This window comes from Aethalodelphis obliquidens, unplaced genomic scaffold (genome assembly GCF_003676395.1).
Source record: "Aethalodelphis obliquidens isolate GAN/ISIS:26980383/991018 unplaced genomic scaffold, ASM367639v1 scaffold45, whole genome shotgun sequence".
Lineage (NCBI taxonomy): Eukaryota > Metazoa > Chordata > Mammalia > Artiodactyla > Delphinidae > Aethalodelphis > Aethalodelphis obliquidens.
Window position 1 is genome coordinate 10067897 of NW_020837989.1, and position 26003 is coordinate 10093899.

The window sequence follows — 26003 nt, forward strand, 5'->3', positions numbered from 1 at the left end:
ATTCAGCATGCTATTTTCCTGCTCCAGACCTTGGCTGTGGAGCAAGGATGGAACAACTTCCATACAATGGGGTCTACAGTCCTGCTATCATCACTACTGACCTAGGCCCTCTAGACTCCTAAGGAGGTCTCTTATTATTTAATGTCAGGTTGCTACCTATGCCAGCCATCTCCATATAATTTCCATTTTTAATCCAATTTTTTCAACTGTCTGACCACACCTCTGCTACATTACTTTGAGTAGTAAACTTCACCTCTTCTTTATTGTGTAGGGAAACCTCAGGATGAACTAGCTTCACTTTTTTCCCCTTTGCCTTGTAATTCTGGAAATTTTATTATCTATCTTTCTACTTTTATCCTTCTCTCCATATCAACTTACCTAGGGATTTACACATTCATCCATTCCTTTCTTTTTGCCAGTACCTGGCTATGTGGTTTACATTTCTCATCATATTTATTCCTCACAATAATCCCATGAGGTTTATATCACTCTGAAACTTGTGTAAGGGAAAAAGAAAACGAGGCTGAGGGGAGTAAAGTCATTTGCTGAAGCTAACTAGCTACTAACAAAGCTACAAATGGACAGAGATGAGATTCAAACACAGGTACCTTTAACTCCAAAGCCCACGTTCCATTACTTTCTCTAAGTTTTCTTTCATCTTAGAGAATGAATGTTCCCTTTAATTTACTATCCATAGTCTTCTTAGACCAGTCTTGTGTGATACCCTGTGCCTTTCTTGGCAGCGTCTTTGATTTTGCCCTCTATCTCCTTCTCTCCACAGTCAGTACTCCTAATCTCTCCACGATACTACCCCCTAGATAATGAGATTGCATGCTCTATGAAGGAGAAGACCCTATCTTTACCTAATTTTGACCTTGTAACTGCAATGCATTGCAGGGTTTTGTTTTTGTTTTTTTTAAAATCACTTGATTAGTATTCACTAATACGTACAGAAGGAAGGAACAAAGAAATCCATCCATTTTTTTTAAACTGTGTTCTTGGATATTCTTGAGAGCATATCATCATGGATATATTTTAGATACACTGTCTAGTCCACTAAGACATAATTCTACTGGAATTTTTATTGGAGTCACATAAATTTGGTAAAAGTAACATCTTTATAATATAGTCTTTTTTTACATTAGTATTTTTTATTACAAAAGGTCAAACATACACAAAAATGTAGAAAATAACATAATGAACTCATATATACCTATCATGTAGATTCAGTAATTATCAAGATTGGCACATTTGCTTTACCTATTCAATTTTTTAGAAAAATCCTCAAGCATTATAAAGTGCTTCAGGCATAGTCATTTCATTCCTACAACTTCAGCCGGCACCTCTTATACGCAGGAACATTTTCTTCAATAATCCTACTGAGATTCATACACTTAACATTAACAATAATTCTTTTGTATCATCTAAAATGATAAATGTTTATAATCAAATTGCCCTGTTGTCTCAAACATGCTGTTTTTTTAGAGTTTGAGTAAGAATCCAAAGAAGGTCCACTCTTGACACTGGTGGTTATGTCTCTTACAACTCTTAATTCGGAGGAGCCTACTTGTCTTCCTCTTCTTTCTCTGTGTCCTTGACTTGTTTAAATTGGATCAGTTTTTTCATAGAACATACCACGTTCTGCATTTGCCTGTTAGCTTCCTTGTGGTATTATTTAACTGTTCCTCTGTATCAAATACATTTTGGAATTGTCAGTTTTCTATTTATAAATGCCTTCCTTGGACATAGATGAAGAAGCTAGGGGAATTTATTGGGATGAAGATAAGCTTTATTTTTCTCAGAAAGGCAGAACTGAATTTTTTAAAATTTTATTTGATTATAGTTGATTTACAATTTTGTGTTAGTTTCAGGTGTACAGCAAAGTCAGTTATACATATACATATATTCATTCTTTTTCAGATTCTTTTCTCACATAGGTTGTCACAGAATATTGAGTAGTGTTCACCATGTTATATAGTAGGTCCCTGTTGGGTATCCATCTTATATATAGTAGTGTGTATATGTTAATCCCAAGATCCTGATTTATCCCTCCCCCTACATTTCCCCTTTGGTAATGATGTTTGTTTTGAAGTCTGTGAGTCTGTTTCTGTTTTGTAAAGAAGTTCATTTGTATCTTTTTTTAAAATTAGATTCCACTTATGAGTGATATTATGTGATATTTGTCTTCGTCTCACTTACTTCACTTAGTATGATAATCTTTAGGTCCATCCCTGTTGCTGCAAATGGCATTATTTCATTCTGTTTGCTGCAAATGGCATTATTTTGTTCTGTTTTATGGCTGAGTAATATTCCATTGTATATATGTACCACATCTTCTTTATCCATTCCTCCATCAATGGACATTTAGGTTGCTTCCATGTCTTGGCTGTTGTAAATTGTGCTGCAGTGAACATTGGGGTGCATGTATCTTTTCAAATAATGGTTTTCGCTAGATATGTGCCCAGGAGTGGGATTGCTGGATCATTTGGTAGTTCTAGTTTTAGTTTTTTAAGGAACCTCTATTTGTTCTCCATAGTGCTTGTACCAGTTTACATTCCCACCAACGGTTAGGAGGGTTCTCTCTTCTCCACACCCTCTCTAGCGTTTATTTTTTATTTATTTTTCCTGTGTTACGCGGGCCTCTCACTGCTGTGGCCTCTCCCGTTGCGGAGCACAGGCTCCAGATGCGCAGGCTCAGCGGCCATGGCTCACGGGCCCAGCCGCTCTGCAGCATGCGGGATCCTGCCGCACCGGGGCACGAACCCGCGTGCCCTGCATCGGCAGGCAGACTCTCAACCACTGCGCCACCAGGGAAGCCCTCTAGCTTTATTTTTTGTAGACCTTTTCATGATGGACATTCTGAATGGTGTGAGGTGTTACCTCATTGTAGATTTGATTTGCATTTCTCTGATAATTAGTGATGTTGAGCATCTTTTCATGTGCTTTTTGGCCATTTGTATGTCTTCCTTGGAGAAATGTCTGCTTAGATATGCCCATTTTTTTTTATTGTTTCTTTGTGGGGGTATTGACCTTCATTTGCAAATATTTTCTCCTATTCGGTGGGTTGTCTTTTCATTTTATTTATGGTTTCCTTTGCTCTGCAGAAGCTTTTTAATTTAATTAGGTTGCCCTTGTTTATTTATGTTTTTATTTGCATTACTTGAGGAGGTGGATCAAAAAATATATTGCTGAGATTTATGTCAAAGAGTGTTCTGCCTGTGTTTTCCTTTAAGAGTTTTATAGTGTCCAGCCTTTATAATTAGGTCCTTAATCCATTTTGAGTTTATTTTTGTGTGTGGTGTTAGAGAATGTTCTAATTTCATTCTTTTACACGTAGCTGCCAGTTTTCCCAGAACCACTTATTAAAGAGACTGTCTTTTCCCCATTGTATATTCTTGCCTCCTTTGTAGTAGATTAATTGACTGTAGGTGTGTGGGTTTATTTCTGGGCTTTCTATTCTGTTGCATTGATCTATATTTCTGTTTTTGTGCCACTACCATACTGTTTTGATTACTGTAGCTTAATAGTATAGTCTGAAGTCAGGGAGTGTGATTCCTCCAGTTCTGTTTTTCTTTCTCAGGATTGCTTTGGCTATTCAGGGTCTTTTGTGTCTCCATACAAATTTTAAGATTTTTTGTTCTAGTTCTGTGAAAAATGCCACTGGTAATTTGAGAGGGATTGCACTGAATCTGTAGATTGCCTTGGGTAGTACAGTCATTTTGACAATATTGATTGTTACAATTCAAGAACATGGTATATCTTTCTGTCTTTTTGTGTCATCTTTGATTTCTTTCATCAGCATCTTATAGTTTTCAGAATACAGATCTTTTGTCTCCTTAGGTAGGTTTATTCCTAGGTATTTTATTCTTTTTGATGAGATGGTAAAGGAGACTGCTTCCTAAATTTCTCTTTCTAATCTTTTCATTGTTAGTGTATAGGAATGTAAGAGATTTCTGAGTATTAATTTTGTATCACACAACATGACCAGATTTACTGATGAGCTCTAGTAGTTTTGTGGTAGCATCATTAGGATTTTCTAGGTATAGTATCATTTCATCTGCAAACAGTGACAGTTTTACTTCTTCTTTTCCAATTTGGATTCCTTTTATTTCTTTTTCTTCTCTGATTGCCATGGCTAGGACTTCCAAAACTGTGTTGAATAAAAGTGGCAGCAAGAGACATCCTTGCCTTTTTCCTGATATTAGGCAGAATGCTTTCAACTTTTCACCATTGAGAATGATGTTAGCTGTCAGTTTGTCACATATGGCCTTTATTATGTTGAGGTAAGTTCCCTATATTCCCACTTTCTGGAGAGTTTTTATCATAACTGGATGTTAAATTTTATCAAAAGCGTTTTCTGTATCTATTGAGACGATCATATTGTCTTTATTCTTCAACTTGGTAATGTGGTGTATCACACTGGTTGATTTTCAGATATAGAAAAATTCTTTCATCCCTGGGATAAATTCCACTTGATCATGGCGTATGATCCTTTTAATGTGTTGTTGGATTCAGTTTGCTAAATTCGGTTGAGGATTTTTGTGTCTATGTTCATCAGTGATATTGGCCTGTAATTTTCTTTTTTTGTGGTATCTTTGTCTGGTTTTATTATCAGGGTGATGGTGGCCTCATAGAATGAGCTTGGGAGTGTTCCTTCCTCTCCAACTTTTGGAAGAGTTTCAGAAGGGTAGGTGTTAACTCTTCTCTAAATATTTGATAGAATTTGGCCTGTGAAGCCATCTGGTCCTGGACTTCTGTTTGTTGGAAGTTTTTAAATCACTGTTTAAATTTCATTACTTGTGATTGCTCTGTTCATATTTTCTGTTTCTTACTGGTGCAGTCTTGGAAGGTTGTATCTAAGAATTTGTCCATTCTTCTAGGTTGTCCATGTTATTGGCATGTAGTTGTTTGTAGTAGTCTCTTATGATCCTTTTTATATCTGTGGGGTCAGTTGTAACTTCTCCTTTGTCATTTCTAATTTTATTGATTTGAGTCCTCTCCCTTTTTTTCTTGATGAGTCTGGCTAAGGGTTTATCAATTTTGTTTATCTTCTCAAAGAACCAGCTTTTAGCTTCATTGATCTTTTCTGTTGTTCTCCTCTGTTTCTTTTTTTTTAAATTTCTGCTCTGATCTGTATGATTTCTTTCCTTTTACTTAACTTTGGGATTTGTTTGTTCTTCTTTCTCTCGTTGCTTTAGGTATAAGGTTAGGTTGTTTATTAGAGATATTGCTTGTTTCCTGAGGTAAGCTTGTATCACTATAAACTTCTCTCTTAGAACTGTTTTTGCTGCATCCCACAGCTTTTGGACTGTTGTGTTTCTGTTGTCATTTATCGCTAGATATTTTTTGGTATCTTCCATGATCCATTGGTTGTTTAGTAGCATATTGTTTAACCTCTATGTGTTTGTGTTTTTTACAGTTTCTTTTTTCCTGTAATTTATTTCTATTTTCATAGCGTTGTGGTTGGAAAAGATGCTTCATATGATTTCAGTTTCTTGAATTTACCAAGGCTTGATTTGTGGCCCAAGATGTGATCTATCCTGGAGAATATTCCATGTGCACTTCAGAAGAAAAGTGTATTCTCTTGCTTTCAGATGGAATGCTCTATAAATATCAATTAAGGCCATCTGATCTAATGTGTCATTTGAGGCCTGTTTTACCTTATTGATCTTCTGTCTGGATGATCTGTCCATTGATGAAAGTGGGGTGTTAAAGTCCCCCACTATTATTGTGCTACTGTCAATTTTTCCTTTTATGGCTGTTAGCATTTGCCTTATATATTGAGGTGCTCCTATGTTGGGTTCATATATATTTACAATTGTTATATCTTCTTTTTGGATTGATCCCTTGATCATTATGTAGTGTCCTTCTTTGTCTCTTGTAACATTCTTTATTTTAAAATCTATTTTCTCTGATATGAGTATTGCTACTCCAGCTTTCTTTTGATTTCCATTTCCATGGAATGCCTTTTTCCATCCCCTCCCTTTCAGTCTGTATGTGTCCCTAGATCTGAGGTGGGTCTCTTGTAGTCAGCATATATAAGAGTCTTGTTTTTGTATCCATTCAGCCAGTCTATGTATTTTGGTTGGAGAATTTAATCCATTTACATTTAAGGTAATTATCGATATGTATGTTCTTTGCCATTTTGTTAATTGTTTTGGATTTTTTAAAAGATTTATTTATTTATTTTGTCTGTGCCAGGTCTTAGTTGCAGCACACGGGATCTTTCTTGCGGCATATGGGATCTTTTGTTTAGTTGCAGCATGCGGCCTTCTTAGTTGCGACATCCAGAGTCTTAAATCGCGGCATGCAGAGTTGCAGCAATGTGAACTCTTAGTTGCGGCATGCTTGCAGGATCTAGTTCCCTGACCAGGGATCAAACCCAGGCGCCCTGCACTGGGAGCGCAGAGTCTTACCCACTGCACCACCAGGGAAACCCCCTGGATTTGTTTTTGAAGGTCTTTTTATCTTCCCTTCCTCTTTTGTTCTCTTCTCTTGTGATTTGATGTCTATCTTTAGTGTTGTGTTTGGATTGCTTTTTTTAAATATATATTTAGTTAGTTAGTTAGTTTTAATATTTTTTGGGTACGTCAGATTTTAGTTGCAGCACATGGGATCTTTGTTGAGGCATGCAGGATCTTGTGGCATGTGGGCTTCTGTCTACTTGCGACATGCGGGTTTTTTCTCTTCTCTAGTTGTGGCATTCAGGCTGCAGAGCACGTGGGCTCTGTATTTGCAGCACATGGGCTCCAGAGCATGTGGGCTCTGTAGTTTGGTGCCCACAGGCTCTCTAGTTGAGGTGCCTGGGCACAGCTGCCCCGTGGCGTGTTGGAACCTAGTTCCCCGACCAGAAATCGAACTCACATCCCGTGCATTGGAAGGCAGATTCTTTACCACTGGACCACCAGAGAAGTCCCCTGGATTGCTTTCTCTTTTTTGTGTTTCTGCTGCAAATTTTGGTTTTGTGGTTCTCTTGAAGTTTTGATACAGCAGTCTATATATGTACAAGATTGTTTTAAGTTGCTGGTCTCTTAATTTCCAGTGCATTTCCTATATCATGTATTAGTACTCTCTTCTCATGATTACTGGTTTTGATATCGTATTTGTGTGTGGATGATTTCCTACCTTTACTTTATGTTTGCCTTTGCTGGTGAGCTTTTCCATTCATAATTTTCTTGATTCTAGTTGTGGCTTTTTCTTTTCTGCCTAGAGAAGTTCCTTTAAGACTTCTTGTAAAGCTGGTGTGGTGGTGCTGAATTTTCTTAGCTTTTGCTTGTTATACTTTTGACTTCTCTGTTGAATCTGAATGAGAGCCCTGCTGAGTAGAGTACTCTTGGTTGTAGGTTTTTCCCTTTCATCACTTTAAATATATCATGCTACTCCCTTCTGTCCTGCAGAGTTTCTGCTAAAAGAATCAGCTGATAACCTTATGAGGATTCCCTTGTATGTTATTTGTTGCTTTTCCCCTGTTGCTTTTAATACTTTTTCTTTGTCTTTGATTTTTGTCAGTTTGATTAATGTGTGTCTCAGTGTGTTCCTCCTTGGGTTTATCTTGTGTGGGACTTTCTGTGCTTCCTGGACTTGAGTGAGTGTTTCCTTTCTCATGTTAGAGAAGTTTTCGCCCTTAATCTCTTACAATATTTTCTCAGGCCCTATCTCTCTCTCTCCTCCTTCTGGGAGCCCTATGATGCGAATGTTGGTGCTTTTAATGTTGCCCCCGAGGGTCTCTGAGACTGTCCTCATTTCTTGTCATTCTTTTTTCTTTATTCTGTTCTGTGGCAGCGAGTTCAGCCATTGTCTTCCAGCTCACTTATTTGTTCTTCTGCCTCAGCTATTGATTCCTTCTAGTGTATTTTTCAATCCAGTTATTGTTCATCTCTATTTATTTGTTCTTTAAATCTTCTAGCTCTTTGTTAAGCATACCTTATAACTTCTCAGTCTGTGCTTCCATTCTTTTTCTGAGATCTTGGATCATCTTTACTATCATTACTCTGAAGTCTTTTTCAGGTAGGTTGCCTATCTCTACTTCATTTAGTTGTTCTTGTGGGTTTTTACTTGTTCCTTCTTCTGGAACATATTTCTCTGCCCTCTCATTTTGTCTGCCTTTCTGTGTTTGTGGTTTACTTTCTGCTGGCTGTAGGATCATAGCTCCTCTTGCTTCTAGTCTGTGCCCTCTGGTGGGTGAGGTTGGTCCTGAGGCTTGTGCAGGCTTCTTGGTGAGAGGGACTGGTACCTGCCCATTGGTGGGTAGAGCTGGGTCTTGTTCCTCTGGTGGGCAGGGCCATGGCAAGGGTGTGTGTTTAGAGGTGGCTGTGAGCTCAGTATGGCTTTAGGCACCCTGTCTGCTAATGGATGGGGCTGTAGAACTGAGTTTTAATGCCAGCTTCTCCACTTAGTTGTTGTATAAATTCATATTTGTACACATTTTTTAACTTTTCCAAGTTAGTTTTATTATCAATAATTTCATGGGGTTGCAGCCAGTCTTCCTCTTTGTCCTTCTTCTTAAGTGAAGGAATTTCCCATACCACTTTCTGGCAAATTTAAAATAAAAATTGAAAAGGTAATGCAGAGCCTTGGTACACTGAATAGCAAAAATTCCCAGAGTAGCCACAGCTCAGATGTGTCAGTGAGCCCTCTCTAATATAGTCTTTTCATATATGAATGTGATATGCCTTCTTTGTGACTTCTAGGGAAATCTATCCATTCTCTCAATATTTAGGAGTTTCAAGAATGCTATTTCTGAGACACAAATCTGATGTAGTTGCCCTACTCAAGCCTTCCACTGGCTCTTCATTGCTTATATTATGCGGTTATTATTTATGGTAAAACTTGAATGTGAAGAAATGTAACATTTTATTTTGTGTGACTGAAATCTGTTCATGAACATCCATGAAACATGTACACCTGATAATAGACAAAAAGTATGTTGGGGACTTGTGTCTTCTGGGGCAGGAGATGGAGGCTGAATTCAAGTATGGATTACAAGAAAAAGAGTATAGAGAAGGGTGAGGTAAGTTAGAAGGTCTTTAAATATGTTTAGCACTAGTGTCCACTTTTTGAGTGCCTTTAGAAGCACTTTAGAAATTAAATTAACATGCGAAAAGAAAACTGCCTGCACCCTCCAACTGAGGAGAGTTTTATCTGCTAAAGATTCAGAGTCCTTTGGCTACTAATTACCTGTTGCATCCCTGGGGCTCCTTTTCCCTTGTTCTCAAGAGCCAAAGTGATCCTTTGTTTACTAGCATAATTTTAGTTTTGCCAGGCAGAAAAACACTAATATTAAGATTAAGAAGATTTCCTGATCCCTATTAGAAAATGACACCTGGGTAAATCAGATCTCCTCACACATCTCCACCCCGAACCCCCAAAATACAGATTAATTTGGAGAGCACATAAAATTGCACATGGCCTATGTCTGGAGCATAACTGGAAAAACAGACAATATGATCCACTTTGCATTCCCGAATTGTGTCCTGCAATCATAGTAAGAACCACAAGGGCCATTCCAGCCACAGCATTGGGTAAATGGGGCTGCCACAAGTATTCCAGGCCTCACACATTCCTAGCCGTTAGCATCTCCATCATTAGACTGAGACTGACATGATACATGTGTTTAACATACAAAGAAATGCAACTCTGTACAGAAGGTTGGTTGAAGTTCACTGTATTTGTTAGGATACAGGCTAAACTAATATAACAAACGTAAAAGACTATAGCACCCTTATTTACGATTTTATTTGTTTCCATGTAATGGTTCCAAGGTAGATGGGTAGATCTGGGCCGCCATCCACAAGTTAAGTCTTCCATTTTGGGGTAGATGACAGATGGTGGTCCATTCCTGTCCACTTCTAAGCCAGTGAGAATTATGCTTAACTGGAAAGCCAAATGCTCATTTAAAATTTTTTTTCTAATGAAATGTACAATTAATATTTGAAAATAAGAGTATACCATAATTACCATGTCAGGTTCATGGTAATGACTCCATAAATATTTTGGGGAATGGAAGGGTGATAAATGTAACACCCTTTATAATTTGTAAATAAATTATAAATATAATTTAATATCTCAGGTGTCTATTCTTTATGTATTCATTAGAATGAAAACTTATTGAACAACATTAACTTGACCTCTAATAGATTTGCTTTTTAAGGGAAGGAAAATTTGCCACCCCTAAATGGATCTCTTTGGCATGAGGATTATTTTGGGTTGATTGTTTTTAAGAAAGAAAAGACTCAGGAAGAACCTTTGACCTAACTGCCTAAAGAATGTAGATAGAGGACCTGTTCCAGGAAGGGAGCTATCACCAGAGATACCTAGAGTATAATATAAACTGGGTGTGGTAGACAGGGAGGAACCTAGCACGCAAGCCCGCGCGTGTATCATTTTGCCTGTCTTTGGGATTTCTCATGTTTGGATTCGCCGTATTTAAATAATTAAATTTGATTTTCTCCTGTGAATGTCTCTTATGTCAATTTAATCCTTAGACCAACCAGAAGAACTTAGAAGGGTAGAGAAAAAAAAAATTTTTTTCTCCCCAGCACTTTCATCAAGTTTTATTCTTTCTTTAACAGGTAGTTTGTATAAGAGATACTTTAGCAAATGGTGATTTTTCTTAAAAGTTCTAAGAGTTTAGACCCCAGTTGAATTGACATTTCCAAACTCTTCTTTTTTCCTGCTTGATTCTCTTGTTCCTTTCCAACTCACATGCTTGGAAAGTTTTCACATTTCTTTTTTCCCCACATACCTTCTTACTGTAAAATCTATAACTGCAGGTATTTCCTTCTTTCCTCCTCATACTTCTGGGTTCATCAGATCAAACGGTCCCAAGCCCCCTGCTGAGGGAACATGTATTGCAAGATATCAGTGAGGCATCACTCCTGACCTACTGAATACCCCCCAGGCAAGACACGGAATATCTCTGCCTCTTATCTGCCCTGAGTGCTCTGTATTACCCCACCAATCTCCTCACTCACAAGTCAGTAAGAGTGGAGATGGATGGTCAGGAAGGAAAGGTGAATTAGATAGCCACTGTTGCTTCACTCTTGATCTCTCCGTCAGGCAGGTCAAGTGGGGAACCTAGGGGAGTAGCCCTGGAACACTGCTGTCAGTATTGCTCCAGATTTATCATTCCAGAAATACCTATTGCTGTTTGTCAGAAGAACACACAGAGATTCAAATGTGCATGTTTACTCGAAGTGCAGCCAGGCTCCTTGTGGGTTGACTCAAAGATTGGGGAGAATAATCAGCTTCTTCTCACCTATTCACAGAGCACTTTTCATGGGTTTTCTCTCACACTTTAGGGCAGTCTTCTGATGTCGTGATATTTCTTGCTGAATTGTAGGGTTGGGGGAGCAACAGATGGGACAGTCCACCTTAACTTGGGATCTAGGGAGTTGGAGTAGTTCCTCTACAAGTAAAACACTTTCTAAGTTTGTCTAGATTTCATTTACCTGTCTGTTGGAAATGGGCCATGTATCTCTGTGCCATTGTTTCAGACATCCTGAGGAGTTTCTCTGACAGATTCGATAAAATGCCTCTCACCTCATCATGGATCAAAGTGATTTTCATCATCTTGGCCATTACTCTTTATTCTGGTGAGTAAATTTTTCAGTCTTGGGGAAAACACTTCATATATCCTAGAAATGCAGGAAGCATTTTGCTGTAACGTAGGAATGTAGTGGTGGTTTCATTGATTCGTAATTCTTAAATTGGTAAAGTGACACAGGGTTTACTATAAATTCCTTTTAAATGTTTCATCATTGAATTGCTTCTTCTCATTTCCCATATTAGAGAAGTTAAAACAGAGTGGTGCATTAGAATGGGCAGTAGACCTTATCTCTTCGTTTAACTAAATTATTTTTCCTTTTGGGGCCCAGATTCTATGGTTGTAATTACAAAGTGTGGGGAAAGAATGAGCTCTTCTAGATCTGGTATTCCTTGTAAATCTAAAGTTTTAGTTATCAGCTCTGAGTCCCCAAAATTAAGGCATTGTGTTAAGAAAGAACTCATTCATACCTCTGTTGACCAGTTATCTTCCTTAAAGTTCAAGGTGGCCCATAAAATTAGGGGAATAAAAGGAGCTGTTATATAGGTATTGAATAATACCCTGATATTGAGCAGAATTTCTTCACATTTAAGTGACTTCACCCAGGGCATTGTCTTCATCACAGTGAAATGTCTCTTTTACAGAGCTTTAAAAAATTGGTATCTTCAAGCAGGGTATTAGGAGTTACTAAAAAATATAATACATAATACCATTTTTCACAAAGCTAGAATAATTGGGGGATTATTTTTTTCTAAGATTTGTATATATTTGAGAATTTATGTTTTTGTTACTACTACAAAATTCTTACCTCATTAGTTGTAGTTCCTTGAATTGGCCACTTACATAGATTTCTACTGCCACTGTGTGTGTGGGCTTCTTATTTTTTTAAACTGTTCTGTGGTTGCAGAAACTGCTCTTACAAAAACATCAAGTTACAAGCATTGGGTAAGTTACTGCTGGTTCATTTGGAAGTTGAAATGTAAATTTTTAACCATTTTCAGTTTTTAAAATCACAGCAAAATTGATCAAACAGAATGTAAAAAACACTCCTTCAAAAAGTAAAAGTGTGTATGTATTATTATTACATCAAGGTTAAGAAATAGAATCTAGCAAGTAATACAAAACCATTTAGCAGTGTCTATACAAGGTGATAGCGTATTTATCCTATTACCTTAAATTTCCTATCATGGGTAGTTACTTGCTGCATACAAAACTGAGAGCTATAGAAAGTATGTTTAGAGTAGAATTATTCATCCTAACAAAATGAAAGGGAAAAAAGCACCATCCCAATTACCAGTGTGTAGGAGAATAGACAGTGATGATTTCTATATGGCCAAATAGTGGAATATTACTTAAGGGTGAAAGTAAATTACAGCTCTGAACATCAGTATAAATAAAGGTCATAAGGGAGTATAAAAAGAAAGGCATATAGAATACATATTGTATCATTTATTTGTGAAAATTACCAAGATACCCAAAACTATGAAATATATAAATATAGTGAAAATATATATGTATTGATATGTAGTGAAATTCTAGAGGGAGGTAGAAACTCAGTTTGGTGACTTTCTTGTGTGTGTGTGTGTGTTTGTGTGAGTGAGAGAGTGATAAGAAAAATATCACCTAGGAGGGGAAGGTCATGGGTGGGGGTGGGAAATTGGTTACATTATAAAAATAAACTCAGCCAGTTGCATGGCCTTTTTGTTAATACACTATTTCTATAAAAATACTGATATTAGTTTCTTATTTACTGGATGTGACTCTTTAAATCTAAACATATATTGTATTTATCCTTTTCTGGATGTATGGCATTTCATATTAAGATTTAAGAAGATTGTATTCAAATATTCATTGTCTAATGTATATTATCTCTCTATATTTGACAGGTAGAATGTGGTCCATACAGTGGTGTGAAAACATGCACAAAAGAATATCATCCAGTCTTTGCAACCAATGGCCACACTTACTGCAATAACTGTGTTTTTTTTGCGGTTCACTCAAGTAAGAACACAATAGTGAATATTTACTCTTCCAAAGTAATTAAAAAATCATGAAATGATAAGAAAATTCATTTGCTGATAATGTAGACACAACATACACAGAAAATAACTATAATATTTCTCTAAAAGCCAAGGAGACACACTTCTACCATGTCTTAAAATTCTTACTTCTGAAAGTAGTATTAAACTATCACTATAACCATGCTGGATGTTTTGCAAATGAAAGAACTAGTTAACTTAGCTTAATTTAATTGATTATGAACTACTAATGGCTGACTAGTGGCCAAGATGATGTTATTCCAAAGCTCTGATGCTCAACAGAAGATCTCACTGAAGTCATGAGAATCAGCCTTGCAGACCTCCAGCCACAGGGGGCATAATTGAGCAAAGAACAGACTCATGATTACACACTGAAATCATGTGATTGTCAACTTTGTCTCCTGAAATCATCATGGTCTTTGAAACCTTCCTGAGAGTGCAGAGCAGTCTAGGACACCTCCACCCAAACTCACATCCCCCTCTCCTCCACTTGGAAGGAGTTTGTGGTCTAAAGCTTTGCCAGCCTTTTCTGCAACACTCCCCCGTTTTGTTACACATGTGTTCCTCATAAAATCTTTGCCCACTTACTCCCAAAATTGTTTCTGCCTCTTGGAAAATCTGGATTAACACAATGCCTAATGACTTCCTTTCTTAGGTCTAGTCCAAAGACTGAGTCAGGACTGAGCAGGTAGGAAGGATCAAACAGCCCCACAGTAGGGAGAGGACATGTATAAGGCAGGGGAGCAGGCAGGGTCCAGCTCCTTCTGGAAGTAGAGCACAGCCTTTCTGTAATGTCCCATAGTTCAGATCTCCTCATTTAGAAACATTTTGTGTACTGCCACAGTGTTTAATTTTATGTGTTCTTTTAATAATTTTTTTTCACTTTCTGTCTGATTCTTTCTACAGAAAAAGTGGTGGCAAATTTGCTATTGCTCATTATAGTGAATGCTGACTTTTTCCTGGAGCAACACATTCCTACAACTTCTACTGTGATCCCATTTTGCAGTGGATTCTACAGACAATTAGAGTTGCAGAGTCGGGGTCTTCCATTCTTAGAGGACCAGGTGAACCCTGTAGAATACAAGGTGGAATGTAGTATATTCCAAGTTCTTTCTAACTTTAAGATCCTTTCATTTCAGCATTTTTACTCTCTATGTTCAGTTCTTCAATGACAGTTTGAAAAATTAGTATCTTAGTTATATGTTTGATAATGTAAAACCTAATGCAATTTAAAACCCTAAATATTTTGCTCCATGAAATGTTAAATGGTGTTACATTTTATTTTAACATGCCCCTTGTTTATTTCGTTGGGTAATGGGTTAAGACATAAACAATTTTTGATACCTATAGCCAAAAAGATATTTTCCAAATATGACCAAATATTAGATTACTTGGGTATTTATAAAAAGTACAGGGCTTCCCTGGTGGCACAGTGGTTGAGAGTCCGCCTGCCGATGCAGAGGACACGGGTTCGTGCCCTGGTCTGGGAAGATCCCACATGCCACGGAGCAGCTGGGACCCGTGAGCCATGGCCGCTGAGCCTGCGCATCCGGAGCCTGTGCTCCTCAACGGGAGAGGCCGCAACAGTGAGAGGCCCACGTACCACCAAAAAAAAAAGTACAGATAACTGGATTCTGTCTGTTCTAAAGATTCAGAACTTCTAGGAGAGGTTTATGGGAAATTGAAATCTAACAAGCACCCCAGGTAATATTATGATCATGAATCTTAGGTAATACTGACTCTAAGACCTCGGGTATGTCTATAATTGAATAAATTTCAGAATGTATAGAAAGATAATATAAGATTTATGAGGCTTGGGAAAAATTTCTATGTTTTTCATTCTTGATCACAAGTCAGTTGAGAGGTAAGTGGGTGCTCCTGGGATGAGAAGCAACACGGCCTTTATTGACTTAGGACTTGCTTTATTAGAGCCAAGTCAGATGTCTCTCCATTAGTCTCAGTTTTCCAGCCCCAAGAAGCAGGCTTTAGTTGTGTGCCCAAAGGATCATTCAGACCTTGAATGTAGTGGCAGAAATGTAGGTTGACTGTTGAATGACAACTGGGAATCTATGACATAGGCTATGCTAGGCATGCTGTTCTTATCAATAGATACTTTTACATCTAAAGAGTAATCAGTGTGGGAGCTATTAAATCATTTAAAATCTCAAATATCCCTCTTAAGGAAAGTATCCATTAGAATGTTAATTTGTAGAGCAACGTTATAAAAATGCTTTCGGCCAATTGCACCACTTTTTCTTTGCAGAGGACTTTGTGAAAAAGTTCTTCAGTGAACATGTGTATTCATTTATGTATTCTTTTTTTTAAAATTCCACATAAATAAAGGTCTATGTGTCAAGCCCTACTTAGATGCGAGAAATAAGATAACAATGATCAGCTCTGCTTTTACTTATCATCTAGGAATTTAAATGTTATCGATTAAAGGTATTATCCACTAATGAATGGAAATCCTCCTTTTTGCATGACTGTTCTCCTCAAAAGCTCTGTGAAACAGTTTTCTACACGTTACCTAACTCAGTTCTTCTAAGGATCACATTAGGTAGACATCAGCTCTCTATTTTACATATTATGAAAATGAGACACAGGAAATCTTACAGTATTTTAAACCTGACCTTTTGGTAAAGAGAGTTTGAATACAAAGCTTGAAATTTTATTCTTTTTAAAAACCAGTTTATTGTTGTAATTACATACCCAAAATTAATCAGTTTTAGACATGATGTAATAATTGAAATATATATAGAGAGAGGGAGAGAGAGAGAGGGAGAGAGATAAGCAACCATCAACACAATTAAAGTTTAGAGTGTTTACATCACCCCCAAATATGTGCCTCTCATCCTTTGGAGGTCATGCCCTCTTCCTACCCCCAACCCAAGGCAACTACTCATCTACATTGTATTCTCTTGTTTTACCTTTTCTAGACATTTTCTGTAAAGACAATGCAACAGTATGTTGTTTTTATATCTGCTTCTTTCATTTTACAGGTTTTTGTGGTTCATTCACACTGTAGCTTATACATCAGTAGTTCATTACTTTTTAATGTTCAATAGTATTCCATTTTATATTGATATACCATGTTTTGTTTTACTTTTTCACTAGGTTATGAACACTGGAATTGTTGCCACTTTTTGGTTATTAAGAAAAATGGTGCTATGAACATTACTATACAAGTCTTTTTTTCTTTTCATTTTTTCTTGGTTAAACACCCAAGAGTAGAATGGATGCTTTGTATGGTAGGTTTATCTTGCGCTCTTCCAGAACCTATCAGTGTATTTTTCAAAGTGGCTGTATCTTCTTAACCATTCCCACCAGTAATGTATGAGAATTCCGTTTCCTCCACATCCTCACCAACAATTGTTACTGCATACCTCTTTTTTCTCTTCCAGTTTTATTGAGATATAATCGACATACAGCACTGTGTAAGTTTAAGATGTACAGCGTAATGATTTGACTTACATATATCATGAAATAATTATAGTAAGTTTAGTGAACATCCATCATCCCGTACAGATACAAAATTAGAGAAATAGAAAAAAATTTTTTCTTGTGATGAGAACTCTTAGGATTTACTCTTTTAACTTTCATATATAATGCTCAGCAGTGTTAATTATATTTAACATGTTGTTCATTGCAAGCCTAGTACTTATTTATCTTATAACTGGAAGTTTTTACCTTTCAACTACTTTCATACAATTCCATCTCTCCTCACCCCCTATCTTTGGTAACCACAAATCTGATCTCTTTTTCCATGAGTTTGTTTTTGAAGTATAATTGACCTACAACACTGTGTTGGTTCCTGGTACACACATAGTGATTCTATATTTCTGTACATTTCAAAACGATCACCATGATAAATCTAATTGTCTTCTGTCACCACACAAAGATATTGCATAATTATTGACTGGATTCCCCGCACTGTACATTTCATAGCTGTGATTGATTTATTTTGTAACTGAAAGTTTGTACCTCTTAATCTGTCTCCCCTATTTCTCTTCAGCCCCCAACCCCCTCCCCTCTGACATCTGACAACTACTGGTTTGTTCTCTGTATCTGTGACTCTGTTTCTGTTTAGTTGTGTTTCGTTTCATTTGTTTTTGTTTTTTAGATTGTACGTATAAGTGAAATCATATAGTATTTGTCTTTCTCTGTCTGAATTATTTCAATTAGCATAATACCCTCTATGTTCATCCATGTTGCTGCAAATGGCAAGATTTTGTTCTTTGTTATAGCTAAATAATACTCTGGCGTGTGTGTGTGTGTGTATCACTATCACATCTTCTTTATACATTCATCTATTGATTGGGCACTTAAGTTGCTTCTGTATGTTGGTTACTGTAAATAATGTTGGAATGAATATAGGGGTGAATCTATATTTTCAACTTAGTGGGGGTTTTTTCTTTTCTTTTTTTTTTTTTTTTTTTTTGCATAAATACCCAGGAGTAGAATTGCTGGATCATATGGTAGTTCTTTTTTTTAATTTTTGAGGAATCTCCATACTGTTTTCCATTGAGACGTCACCAATTTACATTCTCACCAACAGTGCATGAGGGTCCCCCTTTGTCTACATCCTTGCCAACATTTGTTATTTGTTGTCTTTCTGATAGTAGCCATTCTGACAGATATGAGGTGATATATCATTTTGGTTTTGATTTGCATTTCCCTGATGATTAGTGATGTTGAGCATCTTTTCATGTGCCTGTTGGCCATCTGTAGATCTTCTTTGGAAACATGTCTATTCAGGTCCTCTGCCCAATTTTTAATTGGGTTGTTTGTTTTTCTCATACTGAGTTATATGAGTTTTTTGTATATTTTGGATATTAATCCCTTGTGAGAAATAAGTTTGCACATATCTTCCCACATTCAGTAGGCAGCCTTTTAGATTTGTTGATAGTTTCCTTCTCTGTCCAAAAGCTTTTTAGTTTGATGTAGTCCCATTTGGGTTTTTTTGCTTTTGTCTTCCTTGCCTGAGGAGACATATCCAAAAACAAAATTGCTAAGACTTATGTCAAAGAGTGTACTGCTTATGTTTTCTTCAAAAAGTTTTATGGTTTTAGGTCTTAACATTTAAATATTTAATCCATTTTGAATTTATTTTTGTGCCTGGTGTGAGAGAAGAGTCCAGTTTGATCCTTATGTGTGTAGCTGTCCAATTTTCCTAACATCATTTATAGAAGAGGCTGTCTTTTCTGCATTGTATATTCTTGCCTCCTTTGTTGTAGATAAATTGCCCATATAAGTATGGGTTCATTTTTGGGGTCTTATTTTGCTCCACTGATCTATGTGTCAGTTTTTGTGCCAGTACCATACTGTTTTGATCATGGTGCTTTGTAGTATAGTTTGAAATCAGGGCGTGTGATACCTCCAGCTTTGTTCTTCTTTCTCAAGATTGTTTTGGCTATTCAGGGTCTTTTGTGTTTCCATACAAATTCTAGGACTGTTTGTTCTAGTTCTGTGAAAAATGCCTTTGATGTTTTGGCACTGAATCTGTAGATTGTCTTGGGTACTATGATCATTTTAATAACATTAATTCTTCAAATCCATGAGCATGGTAAATCTTTCCATCACAGCAAATGTTTCCATCTGTTTGTGTCATTGTCAACTTCTTTCATCCAGTTTCTTATATTTTCTGGGTGCAGGTCTTTTTATTCCTAGGTATTTTATTTTTTTGATGCAATTGTTTTCTTAGTTTCTTAATGGTGTTCATTTCTTAATTTTCTTTTCTAAAGTTCATTGTTAGTATATAGAAATGCAATAGATTTCTGTATATTAATTTTGTATCTTCCAACTTTGCTGAATTCATTGCTGAGCTTTAGTAGTTTTTTTGGTGGCATCTTTAAGATTTTCTGTGTATAGTATCATGTCATCTACAGTCAGTGACAGTTTTACTTCTTCCTTTCCAATTTTGATTCCTTTTATTTCTTTTTCTTTTCTGATGGCTGCAGCTAGACTTCCAATACTATGTTGAATAAAAGTGGCAAGAGTGGGCATCTTTGTCTTTTTCCTGATCTTGTAGGAAATGCTTTCTACTTTTCACCATTGAGTATAATGTTAGCTGTGGACTTGTCATAGATAGCATTTACTATGTTGAGGTGTGTTCTGTCTATACTCACTTTTTTATCACAAATGGATGTTGAATTTTGTCAAAAGCTTTTTCTGCATCTATTGAGATAATCATTATGACGTTTATTCTTCAGTTTGTTAGTGTGGTGTATCATATTGTTTGATTTCTGGAAATTGAACCATCCTTGTATCCCTGGGATGAATCTCACTGGATCATGTTGTATGATCCTTTTAACATACTGTTGAATTAGGTTTGCTAATATTTTGTTGGGGACTGCTTCATCTATGTTCATTAGTCTTTTGGCATGCTTTCCTTTATTGTACTTTTCAGATACTGTGTTTTTTGAAAGTTGAAGGTTTGTGGCAACCCTGTGTTTTCAGATAATGGTTAGCATATTTTAGCAATAAAGTATTTTTAAATTAAGGCGTGTACATTGTTTCTAAGACACAGTGCTATGGCACACTTAATAGGCTACATATGTATAGTGTAAACATAATTTTTATTTGCATTGGGAAACGAAAAAATTTATGTTACTTATTTCATTGCAATATTCACTTTGTTTCAGCAGTCTGGAACCAAACCCTTCCGTATCTCCAAGGTATGCCTGTTATGTCATACTCAATAAAGCTGGAATATATATTTGGGGCAGGGGAACCTTGTGACAGTGTAAAACAGACTGCATTATATTGTGCTCAGGGATCATCTAACAGGATCTCCTAAGCACCATAAACTTTGGAATATGAGAGAGGAAACACAGACATGTAGTTCAGCGTTCTCCAGCTAGAGTTAACTCTAAATAGACAAAAGAGGCCGGGTAGCCAAAGTTCACCCATCACCACTTCAAATAAGCTGTTCCATTTGTATATGTATATATAACAGGAAGTTTCTCCAAAGATTTCCAAATTTCTCATTTACAGAACATAACTATGAATTGTATTAATTAGAGAGGAATATTTTCTTCACATATTCAGCACTTAAATAATTTGGAAGTTAAACCATGTTTGTAGATGAAAATTCTTAAAAGTAAAAAAATAGAAATTATGACTTCATTAACTTATTTAATAAACAATTTCAGCTTATTCCCAGATGGAGAAATTTTGTCACTGAACAAAATCATCCAAATATATACACTTTATATTTTTGTATATATTTAACTGTGAGTGTGAAAACATGAATATTTCAGATGACACTCATTTGGTGAGATACAGAGAACCAACCATACTTGTAATCTGTCTTTTTCATAGTAAGATGATATAAGGCTTTCAGGAAGTAAACTGGTCTTATCTTTAAAATTTAAACTGCACATATTATGTGACTCAAAAATGCAACTACTAAAAATATAGAACTAATTGAATGAGCATGTAGTGACCTGCACAACCATGTTCATTACAACACTGGTAGCAAGAATAACTTAAAAGGAATTGTGTGTTTGTATATGCTTATATGAAGATATACCATTGATTGTTAAATGAAAAACTGAGTTACAGAGAAATGTCTTGATTTTATTCTTCTGTCTCTATTTTTATCTATCTATTTATCACCAGTCATCTTTAGGGCCAGCATCTTCAGATCTCTCTTAACTCCATCTTCATTTGGCCTTCTTTGTGTGTCTGCATCAAATCTTCTTCAGTCTCCCTTTTATGAGGATACTTGTGATGACATTTAGGGCTCACTTAGATAACTTACATATATAGATATCTATGTATATCTATCTGTATGCTCTGTGTGTGTGTGTATATATATATATGTATCTATATTGTTAATGTTATTACATATATATGTGTTATTACATGTAAATGTTAGTATATTTGTGAATATATAGATATATAGAATTATATACATACATATATAGACATATATACACATGCATATATCTGCATATATACACATATGCATATATTTATATGTGATTTTAGTATAGTTGTATATTAAATATCTGTAACTTTACAGTATAAATGTATTTATGCACATTAAACATTTTCAGAAAAAATATGCATCAAATAACCCACACATCTAACATTCCCTTTCATGGTTAATTTAGAAACCTCATGGCCTGTTGTATCTCATAGGCAGTGTCTTCTGCTCTTAATCTCTGCTAATGAACGCACATAAGAGAAAAAATCCAGTGTTGTGGGATTCAAGGACTGTACAATCACTTCAACTCTAAACTTCAGTTTAATTTTACCCTCCAAGGCCGTGTGCCAGAAGGATTATCTGCACAGATGTCTCTGATGGTATCTATGTAAATAATTCAAAATCTAGCGAAAGCATGATAATAACTTCCTATAATAAAGGAAAAATTTTAGCACTTACCAGATTTTGTATCCTCCCATTAAATTGGCACGGAACAGTGCTAGACTCAAAGGTTCTTTTCTCAATCTTGGCTTTCTTCACTGAAAAAAAAAAAGGTTCGGTTAGGGTGACACATGTAATCTAGCACAACTTTAAGTGCATCCTGTTTTAATATTTTATCCCTAATATTTATGGCAAATCGTTGAGACAGAAATTATTCCCACATTTAAAATTAGGAAATAATGGATTAGAAAGTCTGAATATTGTCTCAAGGTTACTCAGTGGTAGATGGCATTTGAACTCAGGACTTTCATTTGCCAAAGTTCTTCCCACAGAGTCAGACTGTGAAGCAGATTAATTAAATAGCTCATATTATATACCTCTTCCTACTACTTCCAGTTTCCCACTTTACTTTGCACAGTTTCCCACTTTACTTTGCACAGTTTCCCACTTTACTTTGAGGTAAAGATCAAATTATTCATCATATAGTTGAGGGCATTGTCCCCTGTGGTCTCAGTTTCATTCCCAAGCCTTCTTTCTCTTCTTAATATTCACATTCTGTCCTCTACCTCAGGTTTCCATAGCTGGTTGCCCTGACAGTCTTTTTGAACATTCTTGGTTGTGAATTTGTACCATAATTTTACAAGATCTTCTCAGTGGGGGAAATTGATTAAAAGGAACACAAGAACTCTCCGCATTAGTGCTTACGGCTTGATGAGAATCTCCATTCAACTCAAGATAAAAAGTTTAATAAAAATGAAATCTCCCATTGAGTCTAATGAACTTCTACTGTCCTTCAAAATACTAAGGGTGTAGGTAGGTATCTAATTATAGTTCCCCAAACTCATTCTTTTCTTTCTTGTTTTGATTATCCTTTCTTTTCAACTCAGGAACTCGGAAAGCTTCCCATCTCTTCTGTACCTTAGAGTTTCAAAGAATTGTTGTCACCTTCTCCCTTCCTCATACATGTGTTCATCAGATAAAATTGTCCCAAACCCCTGCTGAGAGATGATCTGTGTGAGATCTTCGTGAGGAAGAACACAGAAAACCTCAGGGTCTTATCTGCTGGGGGCCATCTCTTTTACCCCACCAGGCTGGTCACCAACAGTCCAATACAGGAGACTCTTCAGCTGGGGGAAGTGGTTGAGAAGGAAAGGGAATCAAAATAGGCATAGTCCCTGGAGCTGCAGACCTCACTCTCCATGGCCTTCTCTGTTTCAGGTAGGTCAGGTGGGGATGCTGTGGAGGTAGCCCTGGTGTGTCACATTGCTGTGAGGACTGCTGCAGGTCAGTCCTTCCTGAAATAACTATTTCTGTTTTCTGAGGAAAAACTGAAATTCCAAAGTGCATATTTCCTTAAATGCAGCCAGGCTCCTTGGCTGAGCCAAGGGTTGGGAGAGTAAACCGCTCCTCCTTAAATGGGCAAAGAGAACTTGTCCTAGTGTTTCTCTCAAGTCTTCTACAAGGCCTTCTGTTCACATGTATGTCCTGTGGGTTGGGGGGAAGATTCCCACCATAATTACAAACCTAGGAGAGGGGGGCAGTTCCCTTAGCTGTAAGAAACTTTCATTTGGAAATGGGCAATTTGTCCCTGTGCCATGTGTTATAAGCATTCCTATGCATTTATTCTACAGACTTGATAAGATGTCTCTCTTCTCATCATGGATCAAAGTTATTTTCATTATTGGCTTGGCATGTCCTCTTTATTTTGGTGAGTAAAATTTTCAGACCTGGATGAAGCAACTAACATATTTTAGGAAATGTAGGAAACAACTGCTATTACCTAGGAATGAAGGAGATTGCTGTTGGGTATGTAATACTTAAACGGGCAAAATGAAATGTTACAAATACCTATTTAAAAATTACATCAGTAGATTGCTTTTTCTCATTTCCCCCCTTAGAAAGGTAGAGACAGAGGGGGTTAGAATGAGCAGTAAAATTTAGTTTTCTGTTTATTTATGATTAAAGATATTTACCTGATTTTTTCCCCCTTTTTGGAGGTCAGATTTCATTGTTGCTAAATGCAGAGTGTGAGCAGTAAAAAAGTCCTCTAGATCTGGTATCCTTGACAATCCTATTTGTTGTTTGCTGGCTCTGAGTCCACTAAAGTCAAGGCTTTGTGTAAGGAGAGAAGTAATTGATCCCTCTGCTGAAAACTTATCTTTCTTAAAGCACAAGATGGCCCATGAATTTCAGAGTAAAGTAGCTGTGAGATATTAACAAGATCCATGATACTCGAGTTGAATACTAAGTAGTAATTAACTTCTTCATATTAAGTGGCCTTAAGCAAGGCATTGTCTTCTCTGACTAGGATGTCTCTATTTATAAAAATGAAAAAAAGTGGTATCTCCACAGCAGGGTTTGGTGATTATTAAGCCATACTTATTTTTCAGAGTGAGATGAATTTAGAATTCTATTTCCAGATTTGAAGTTATTTTGTGAGATGATTATTTTGATACTACCACAAAAGCCTCACCTCATTACTTGCTGTGTTTGAGTAGGTGATTTGCATAGATGTGGGTACTTCCCACCAGAAACATTGTTTTCCCCTGTTCATCTTCTTCTTTTCAATTTACCTTTTGTGTGATGGTTGCAGAAACTGCTTTTGTACCCTTAAGAGAGACACGTGAAACTGTAAGTTCATACTGATTAATGTGGGAATTGAAAAAGGTAAACTTTTAATTTTTTTTATATTTTAAGTTTTAACAGCAAATTTTATCAAAAATATCTATAACAGAATAGTCCTTCAAAAAGTAAGATGAAGTGTCATTCTTACACTAAGTTCAAGAAATAGAATCTTGCCAGCTATATAAAACCATCCGTCATTTCAGACAAGGTAAAAATATCCCATTATTCACAGTTTTATTATTGAGCATAAACCTTGTTATATACAGGCATCAAAAAACAGTGTTTAAAGTGGAATTGTTCACCCTAGAAAAAGAAGAGGATTAAAAAAAACTAATTTAGGGGGCTTCCCTGGTGGCACAGTGGTTGAGAGTCCACCTGCCGATGCAGGGGACACGGGTTCGTGCCCCAGTCCAGGAAGATCTCACACGCCGTGGAGCGGCTGGGCCCGTGAGCCATGGCCACTGAGCCTGTGCGTCCGGAGCCTATGCTCTGCAACGGGAGAGGCCACAACAGTGAGAGGCCCGCGTACCGCAAAAAACAACAACAACTAATTTTGGGCTTCCCTGGTGGTGCAGTGGTTAAGAATCCACCTGTCAATGCAGGGAACACGGGTTCAAGCCCTGGTCCGGGAAGATCCCACGTGCCGCGGAGCAGCTAAGCCAGTGTGCCACAACTACTGATCCTGTGCTCTAGAGCCCACGAGCCACAACTACTGAAGCCTGTGCACCTAGAGCTTGTGCACCACAACAAGAGAAGCCAATGCGATGAGTAGCCCCTGCTTGCTGCAGCTAGAGAAAGCCTGCACACAGCAATGAAGACCCAATGCAGCCAAAAATAAATAAAATTTTAAAAAATAAGTAAAATAAAATTGAAAGCAGGGACTCAAACAGATATTTATTTTTAAAAAACCCTAATTTTCCACTTACAGGAATATAAAATAATTTTCATAAAATCACAGATTGGAATATTACATAGAGGTGAAGAAAATCAACTGTATTTCTAAACATCTAAACAAACATTTTTAAAGATGCCTAAAAAGCAGCTCATGTAAGGATACACACACTATTGTTTATTTATGTAAATTACCAACACTGCCATCACTACACAAATTATATATATACACGTATATGGTTACATATATACAAACATATATATGAACACATACATATACAGTGATAATCTGAAACTATCAGATTATCTATTAGTGAAACTATTGAGGAAAACAGAAGAATTATAACAAATTCACTTTTATAATTTTTTGTGGTATGAGATAATGGTGAAAATCTGATCCATGTATGAGGTGAAGTAGGGGCAGAGTGGCTAAATTATTAAAATGCGTTTAGCCATTTGTATGTTTTTAAAAAATACAAAAAATATTGGGGTTGCAAAAATATATCAAAATATTTTTATGTCTCTGTGCATG

The 26003-nt window shown here is 36.6% G+C and overlaps 1 protein-coding gene across 7 annotated transcripts in view; it reads left to right on the forward strand.

The window, feature by feature from the left end:
* Positions 1-24886, forward strand: part of LOC113606889 (serine protease inhibitor Kazal-type 10-like) — a 90286-nt gene extending 65400 nt beyond the window's left edge. For 3 of the 7 annotated variants that reach the window (XM_027081678.1, XM_027081677.1, XM_027081680.1), the window contains 4 exons: positions 11496-11594; positions 12453-12490; positions 13432-13546; positions 14491-15086. In XM_027081678.1, coding sequence (XP_026937479.1) covers positions 11496-11594; positions 12453-12490; positions 13432-13546; positions 14491-14756 — 518 coding nt within the window. In that variant the 3' untranslated portion in view covers positions 14757-15086. Of the gene's footprint in view, positions 1-11495; positions 11595-12452; positions 12491-13431; positions 13547-14490; positions 15087-16698; positions 16833-22390; positions 22769-22842; positions 23240-23586 lie in introns of those variants that run through there. The other 4 variants (XM_027081681.1, XM_027081679.1, XR_003427751.1 and 1 more) reach the window with 4 other exon arrangements.
* Positions 24887-26003: the final 1117 nt, after the last annotated feature.